The sequence below is a fragment of the Hydra viridissima genome, unplaced genomic scaffold (assembly GCF_058129835.1).
Source record: "Hydra viridissima isolate aposymbiotic clone 2 unplaced genomic scaffold, HvirCarnegie_v1 scaffold_6, whole genome shotgun sequence".
Taxonomy (NCBI): Eukaryota; Metazoa; Cnidaria; class Hydrozoa; order Anthoathecata; family Hydridae; genus Hydra; species Hydra viridissima.
Window position 1 is genome coordinate 11,701,805 of NW_028324305.1, and position 9,160 is coordinate 11,710,964.

The 9,160-nt window shown below is 30.3% G+C and overlaps 1 protein-coding gene and 1 pseudogene across 2 annotated transcripts; both read left to right on the top strand.

Moving 5' to 3' along the window:
• Nucleotides 1–168: 168 nt before the first annotated feature.
• On the top strand, nt 169–3,280 carry LOC149887044 (uncharacterized). The gene has a single exon (XM_090091626.1). The coding sequence runs from the start codon at nt 429–431 to the stop codon at nt 2,886–2,888; it is 2,460 nt and encodes an 819-aa protein (XP_089947752.1). The 5' UTR covers nt 169–428; the 3' UTR covers nt 2,889–3,280.
• Nucleotides 3,281–3,415: 135 nt separating this feature from the next.
• Nucleotides 3,416–6,866, top strand: LOC149887045 (uncharacterized; annotated as a pseudogene). The gene is made up of 2 exons (XR_016453719.1): nt 3,416–4,862; nt 4,964–6,866. The product of XR_016453719.1 is annotated as an uncharacterized LOC149887045 (transcript).
• Nucleotides 6,867–9,160: the final 2,294 nt, after the last annotated feature.

Here is a 9,160-nt window from a genome sequence, read left to right on the forward strand (position 1 = left end):
ATCAAAAGTCGATTTTCAAAACTTTGTCAAAATCTGTTTTTATTGGTGCATTGTTAAAGCTTAATAAAGTTTACATCCCTAAATGGTCATTTCGGTTACCCATCTCCCTCCCACCTTATTGGGGCAGCTTTAAAAATCGAGAAATTGTGGTAATGAATCATGGCCTTCTATAATAACAGGCCTTGACATCACGCAAAAAAGTTGTTTGACTGAAGGCCGATTTATAATACTCCTTTTACATTTTGATTTTTTACTTTAAGCGAAGTCTGCATTGCGCCTTTTTTTTGTAATTTATGAAATTCTATTGGTTAATAAGTTATATAAAGCAACTTTAGGACGTAACAGCTAACTGTAAACTGTAATAACAAACAGTTTATAAGGTTGTATTAATATTGTCGAATTAATAAGTTATTTTACCAGTTTAAAAAATGCCTTTAAAATGTTGTGTACCGCTCTGCAAGTCGAACTATCACTCAACTGAAACGAAAATCTCGATTTATAAGTTTCCAAAGGATCCAGAGGAAAGGAAAAGATGGAGTGATGCAATCCCAAGAGCAAATTTTATTGTCACTGACTACACAGCAGTATGTCGACTGCATTGGCCAGATGATGCACCTTTTGTAACTAAATATGGAAAACAACGACCGTTAAACTCACCATCTATCTTTAAAAAAATACCATCAAGTTGTTTACCAACACCACCAAACAAAGCACGAAAAACCATGGCAGCAAGCGGATTTCGAAATGTTTTACCAGATGAGTTAAATGTCTTTCTAAAAGATGATACACTTGTATTTGATGATATTCAATCTATGTTCATTAATAGCAATGATTGTATTGTTTTTCAGCTCAATGAAAAAAGTTTACACATACAGTCAAAAATTTTCAAACTTGGTGTTCCTTTATTTCTTATGGAAATTTTTGATGATTTTTCGTTTGTTGCTTATCACAATGGCACCACTTGTAATATTTCATCTTTAACTACAAACAGGTTAACATTAATAAAAACAAAATCTGCTTTATTTGAAGCAATTAGATTTTTAAAGTCTAAAGAAAGTTCTCACCAGTCTAATGTTCTATTTGAGCACCTTAGTGCCATGAGAAAGGTTAATGTAGGTGAAATTTTATATACCCCAGATATTATATGTAGGGCATATGAATATTTTGCAATGCGACGAAGTTTGTATGACCGTTTGTGCATTGACTACAAGTTGCCAAGTATTCGAACTCTAACACGGCTGACCTCAAAAATTAGCTCAATGGATGACTTAAACTTCATAAACAGTATTCTTATGAATACAGATCCAATGAAAAGAACTTGTATTCTTTTAATTGATGAAGTATATGTTAAAGCTTCACTTCTTTATCAAAGAGGTACTTTGTTTGGTCATGCAGTAAATCACCCTGAAAAGTTGGCTACAACAATTTTATCATTTATGATAAAATGTCTTTTTGGAGGTCCAGAATTTATATGTAGAGCTCAACCTGTTGCAACTCTTTCAGCTGAATTTCAATTTGCACAATGTCAACCAATTGTTGATACAATAAATAATATTGATAATGGTAGGGCATTAGCAATAATAACTGATGGTAACCGAATAAATCAGCGATTTTTTAAAACATTTAAAACAGTTGAAAGTAAAACATGGTTATCAACATCAGGTACATTTTTATTATATGATTATGTGCATCTTTTAAAATCTATACGAAACAATTGGTTAACAGAAAAGACTGGTCAGCTTCAATTTTTGCATAATGGAGCACTTTTCTTGGCTAAGTGGAGTGATTTAGAAATGTTATATAAAGCTGAGTGCAATAGTCTTTTTAAACTTTCTAGACTTACAGCTAAATCAGTTTATCCAAAACCAATAGAGAGACAGTCTGTAAAGTTGTGTTTGTGTGTTTTTTGTGAAGAAACAGTTGCTGCTTTTAGAACACACCCAGACATTGAAAATAAAGCTTTTGAAAGTACTGCCATATTTATAGAAAAAGTTATTTCTTTTTGGAGTGTTGTCAATGTCAAAGTACCTGGTGCTAGCATTCGCTTTAGAAATGAATTGTGTGGTGAAATCCACTCAGTTGATGATCCACAGTTACAAATACTACATGAAACTGCTGAACTGTCAAATTTTATGAAGCCTTCTGGTAAACGAGTCAAACAGCTTTCACAAGATACCAGTATAGCAATTGCACATACATGCTATGGCTTAATTGATTTAGTGAAAACGTTGTTAAGTAATGGAGCCAAATATGTTTTGTTAGGTTGGTTTTCAACAGATCCAATTGAAAAAGCTTTTTCTAAGCTTCGACAGGGATCAGGAGGGACCTATTTTGTAAATGCTAAATCTGTAATTGAAAAAATACATATTCAACATACCAAATTGTCTTTAAAACTAGATATTGTTGTAGATGGCATTGATGGTCATACTTGTGACATATGTTGCAGAGATACTTCTACTGATGAAAAAGAATTGCTGGATAATTTGCATAATCTTGAAAGCTCAGTTAATCAGTCAACATTAATAGCTATAGTTTACATGGCTGGCTATGTGCAAAAAAGTGAAATAAAAATTTATGATGATACAACAAATTATTATTACAAATATGGAAATTATCTGAATAGTCTAAACAGGGGTGGACTTCAAATCCCTACTGATACTCTTGTCCAATGGTCATTATTTTGCTTTCTATTTTTTCAAGGTGCCACTGGGCCTTTTTGCAGGACTTTTTGTATTACTCAGTTTCAGTTTATAGCAGCTAAGTATGGACTTAAAATAACAAAAAAGCAATGCAGAGTATATTCCAATATTTTGCTAAAGAATCATGCACTTATCACCACTCCTAGTAGTAACAGAGAGTCAAGGATGAAAATACTGAAGTTATCGTAATTTTTGTGAATTTTTAGTTTTAAATTTTTAAAATTTTTTTGTTACACTTTTTATCTTCTTTTTTTTTAAAGCTTATATATGTATATACACACACACACACACACACACACACACACACACACACACACACACACACACACACACACACACACACACACACACAACACACATAAAAAGATTGTTTTTGTTGGATGGATTTTTTGTTGATCATTTTCATCGTTATATTTAAGTTTTTAGTTATCCATACTTTTTGTTAATTACAGAATTGTATTTAAAGAAAATAATTACCAACGGGTTTTATTTTTGTTTATGTTTTTAGTCTTCAAATTGTGTTAATTATAACATTGTTATTATTCTGGCAACGCGAAATACCGTAAAATATATCGATTTTTGAACTGCTGTTATTTTTTCTCTAATAATTTTATTTTTGTTAGAAATTTATATGAGAAAACAACCACTCTAACATTAATTTGCCTTTATAAAACGTGTATCGATTTAAGTAACAAAATTTTTAATCGGCCTTCAGTTTTTGCGGCCTCTTGCGCGATGTCAAGGCCTGTTATTATAGATGGCCATGTAATGAATTCAATTGTTTTTCAACGTTCCTGTTGACGAGCATTATTACAAATCGTTTTTTGAGTTTCTGGTTAGTGACAAATTTTAAAAATCATAATGGGTATTGAAAAAGAAGGTAAGCTCATACTTTTGGTATATTTATTTTCTCTATTTTATATGTTACTGTCACATTTCTCATCAATTATATTTGATGTAAAATATTTAACGTTTTTTTTTTATATACACGATATTAAAAAGTGTTTTTGAATATCAATTAAGCCTTATTAAGTTACGAGCTTGTGCTTCACATAAAGCTTAGATATTGGATCATTCCATGCCAAGTGGTGCAAAGGTCCCTTATGGACCATCTCAGATTTTATTGAAATTTTTTGATTTTGTACATATATATGTTAAAAGCATGTTTTGAAAATTTTAGATCAATATCTAATATGGTTCTTGAGAAAACGCTATTTAAGTAGTGGGCTATTTTGCATAAAATTTCACTCTACAAGAAAAAAGGGTTTTTTCATCATTTTTAACAGCCAATAACTTTTGAAAAAGTTAGTTTTATACTTCAATTATTATAAGATAGCAAGTGTGCTGTGGATACTTTGAAAAAAGAAAAAAATATTATTTCTGGCATCTTAACTTTTTCCATAATGGCGGGCTAAAGTTGATTTTTTTGTTTTAAGAATAAGTTTTTTTGTGATTTTAAAGACCTTAATCTTAAAAACTAGTTACAAAGTTAATACAAATCAAATTGCCTGCTGATCTACATGTGGTGGATAAACATTCTTAAAAAAATCAGTTGGTTAAAGAGCTGCATTCAAAAGTTATAGGTCTCCAAAATGAGTCAGTTCGAGATTTTCGTAAAATTGATCTGTGATGCAAAGCATCTGTTACCTAAGATGGCACTTTTTTTTTTTTATAAAATTTTTTATACGCATCAATTAAAGACTGTTAATTAATAAAAACCAAAAAAATTAATGGGCACTTATTTATAACCCCCAAAAGGTAGTCTCTAAAAGTCAGGTAAATTTTCCATAAAAAATTATTACTTTTTAAAAGTTTAGTTATTGTTTCATTTAATTCTATATTACTAGTATGTCAATCTAAAAAGTACTAATAAAACCAAATAAATTGTTGTATTTTAGAACTAATTAATAATAAGTAATATGCCTGAGCTTTCTACTTGCTGTATTGGTAAAGCATTAAATGAACAGTGCTATCTATCTAATAAAAGTAAACGCTACCAAGAACTGTCTAAACTAAACCAAGAGCTTATTTCTTTGAGAAGCAAAATAAATCCCATAGATTTTATTTGTAGCTATCACGAGAAAGTTTACTTGTCGAGGTATGAGAATGAACATCGCAGGTATTGTTGTAATCCGTTGAACAAGCACGCAAAAAATGTGAAAAGTAAGTTTCAATATTTAATATCTTAATTTAATAAAAATACCTTAATAACACTAAATAAATTTAAAAAAAAATATTTAATAATTATTTCCGTTATTTTTTAGATTCTCTTAGAGTTATCAGTCTTTCATATGCCAAAGATTTTGGTTTAATACCTGGTCAAAAAATTTGCACTAGTTGCAGAAAAGTTCTGAATTGCAAACATAATACAAAAGAAAATGAACTCCAAGAAAAAGAAATTTATGTTGACAACCATACATTAAAAGAAGATCTTAATTCAAGTATTGCAAGTTTTGGATGCTCACCTCTAAAACTTGTTTCAAAAAAAGATAGAGTTGCATATGGAAAGCGTAAAATTGATAGCATAAGAGCTCATACACAAAAGGCTGTTGCCAATGTGCTAGGTATAGAAATAGCTGCACTTTGTGAAATTGAATCACCCTCAAAAAAATGTTTGAAAAAAACAAACACAGATTTAGACAATATTATGACTAAAATTAAGTCAAAATTTGAAAAAACATTGTCAAATTCTGAAAAAATCACACTTCTTACACTCACTCCAGACAGTTGGTCAATAGAGAAAACTCAGAAGTTTTTTTTTACTTCAAAAAGATCTGTAGTACAAGCCAGAAAATTAAGTAAAAAAAGTGGAATACTATCAAAACCTTCTCCAAAATCGGGTAGAAAACTAAGCGAAGATGTAATTACAGAGGTTGTTCATTTCTACGAATGCGATGAATATTCAAGGGTTTGTCCAGGAAAAAAAGAGTTTGTTTCAGTTAAAGTAGATAGTAAAAAGCAACATATCCAAAAGCGCCTTCTACTAGTCAATATGAAAGAGCTACATATTGAGTTTAAAAAGAAATATAATTATCTTAAAGTTGGATTTTCAAAATTTTGTGAGCTAAGGCCCAAGTGGTGCATTCCTGTGGGTGGTGCTTCTGGTCTGCATGCAGTTTGTGTTTGCCAGTACCATCAAAATGTAAAGCTCCTTGTACAGAAAATTCCTGGAATTTCTGATTACAAAATCTTATTAAAATTAATGGTTTGTAGCATTGAAAATAGAGATTGTATGCTGCATAGCTGCGATAAATGTCCTGCTAAAAAGGTTTTGTTAGACTACATTGACACTTTGTTTACAGAAAAAGAAATTAGTGAAGTTAACTTTTATCAATGGCAAAAATCAAATTACCAATGTACTTTAGTACCAGCAACTCTACCTTTAGATGAATTTATTGAAATGGTTTATGAACAGTTAGATAGTTTACGAGTGCATCATTTTATATCAAAAAGTCAAGCCACTTACTACCAACATTTGAAAACTAATTTAAAAGAAAATCAAGCTTTGGTTCTTCTTGACTTTGCAGAAAACTATAGTTTTCTAATACAGGATGCAGTGCAAGGTTTTCACTGGAATAACAGCCAAGCAACTGTGCACCCCTTTGTTGCGTATTTTATAAAAGATGGAAAACTTGATAGTCAAAGTTATTGTGTTATATCAGATCATCTGAAACATGGAACAGATGCTGTTCATTGCTTTATCGGTAATGTTATTGATAAACTTAAACAATTACAAACATTTGAACACATTATCTATTTTAGTGATGGAGCTGCATCACAATATAAAAATTACAAAAATCTTATCAACTTATGCTACCATAAACACGATTTTGACATGACTGCAGAGTGGCACTTTTTTGCAACATCGCATGGTAAAAGCCCTTGTGATGGTGTTGGTGGAACAGTGAAACGTCTTGTTGCACGAGCCAGTCTACAATCACAAAACGATCCTATTGACACACCAAGCAAAATGTACAGCTGGTGTGTTCAACACGTCAAAGGAATATCTTTTTTTTTTGTTGACAAAGTTTCAATAGAACTACATACTACAATCTTCAATTTGGAAGAGAGATATCGTTCTTGTTCGACAATACCTGGGACACGAAACCACCACAGTTTTATCCCAATGTCACTTACCTCAATAAAAATAAGAAGAGTCTCATTTGATATTATTTGCACTAATGTGGATTTTTCTACTTGCAGAATTTAGAATTCAGAAGATTTTATAGTATTGACTTAAAAGAAATCAATGAGATTATTTTATTATTTGAGAAATTTAACTTTTTGTAAATTTTATTATTTTTGTTTATTTTCTTAAAAACATTTTGTTTGTTTTTCATTAAAAAAATTATTGTATTATAAAGAGGGGAGGGGACAGAGGGGAGGGGACTTTATCTATTGGGATTTAAAAGTTCTTTATCTAAAGGGATTAAAAGGCTTTAAGCATTGATATTTTTTAATTGATATTTCATAATAAATAACATTATATTATTCAATGCATTTATTTATTATGTCAATTTTAGAATTTTATGGAAAATTTACCTGACTTTTAGAGACTACCTTTTGGGGGTTATAAATAAGCGCCCATTAGTTTTTTGGTTTTTATTAATTAACAGTCTTTAATTGATGCGTATAAAAAATTTTATAAAAAAAAAAAAGTGCCATCTTAGGTAACAGATGCTTTGCATCACAGATCAATTTTACGAAAATCTCGATCTGACTCATTTTGGAGACCTATAACTTTTGAATGCAGCTCTTTAACCAACTGATTTTTTTAAAAATGTTTATCCACCACATGTAGATCAGCAGGCAATTTGATTTGTATTAACTTTGTAACTAGTTTTTAAGATTAAGGTCTTTAAAATCACAAAAAAACTTATTCTTAAAACAAAAAAATCAACTTTAGCCCGCCATTATGGAAAAAGTTAAGATGCCAGAAATAATATTTTTTTCTTTTTTCAAAGTATCCACAGCACACTTGCTATCTTATAATAATTGAAGTATAAAACTAACTTTTTCAAAAGTTATTGGCTGTTAAAAATGATGAAAAAACCCTTTTTTCTTGTAGAGTGAAATTTTATGCAAAATAGCCCACTACTTAAATAGCGTTTTCTCAAGAACCATATTAGATATTGATCTAAAATTTTCAAAACATGCTTTTAACATATATATGTACAAAATCAAAAAATTTCAATAAAATCTGAGATGGTCCATGAGGGACCTCATTAAAATTTGCACCACTTGGCATGGAATGACCCTATTCTATTTACCATTTAAGAAAAAAAAAAGTTGCGCATGTACGCGCCCTAAGATTTTTTTAATTTTTTTAGTAAATAAGGCAAAAACATTTTTTTTGTGATTAAAACTTTTATTTTATTTAATTCATATTTTTACTGTAGAATCTCAAGCTATCACAATAGAGATGACTAGACGATCACTTTATGAAGTCTTGGAGCAAAGTTCTGAGAAAAAAATTGACGACAAATTCATGTCTTTATTAGAACACCTTAAAAACATAACTAAATGCCCTGCAAATGAAGAAAGTGCACTAAAAATCATTTTTTCACCTTTTAAGTTCCAATTTAAACAAAATTGGGAAGACGCAAGCCGTAAAAGAGAGCGTTTTTTAAAAAATAGCAAACAATGGCTCAATACCACCATATCTCTACCAACTTGGACGGTGGCAATACCCGACCGACCGTCAAAAGAATTTTGTGAATCGAGTTCACCAACGAGAAGACTAAAAAACAATATGAAATTATTCATGCAGCCAACAAGAATATCTGTGAAATGGAATTTTAAGTGGAATGTTATCCACTAGAAGAAACGATAACAGTTACAGAATTTCGCTCAGAAATTAAATTACAAGATCTTCTGGATCACACGTCTAGGCAATTATGTTGTTATTTGAACGAAGTTATTGAAACTTTAAATGAAAAAGAAAGAAATCATTTAGAATTGATTTCGAAATGGGGTTGTGATGGCTCGCACCATCATCTACAAGGTATTGTCAACCAATAAAAATACGTTTTATTCGGGAGAGCAAAGACGTAACGAATGATGAAATCGAATGCGTAGGGAACCAAATAAAAGGCTTGAGAAAAAGTGAAATAATAAACGCTTTTGGTGGTAATTTGCAAATAAAGCATGTATTTCTTTTTACTATGATTGATGGAAAAGTTTGCAATGCTGCTACAAATGCGACATCAACAATGAGATGCTATATATGTGACCAAACTTCAAAAGATTTTAATGACTTGAATAAAAAAACGACAGAAAGCCGTGAAACACTGAAATTTGGGCTATCAATAATGCACGCAAGAATCAAATTTTTTGAATCCTTGCTGCATATATTATATAAATGATTGCATTGACATGTACAAAAGTATTTTATTTTATTTTGGATTAAATATAGGGCTATAATAATAAATTTAAATTGTTAATTTCAAATTGTTTGGTTG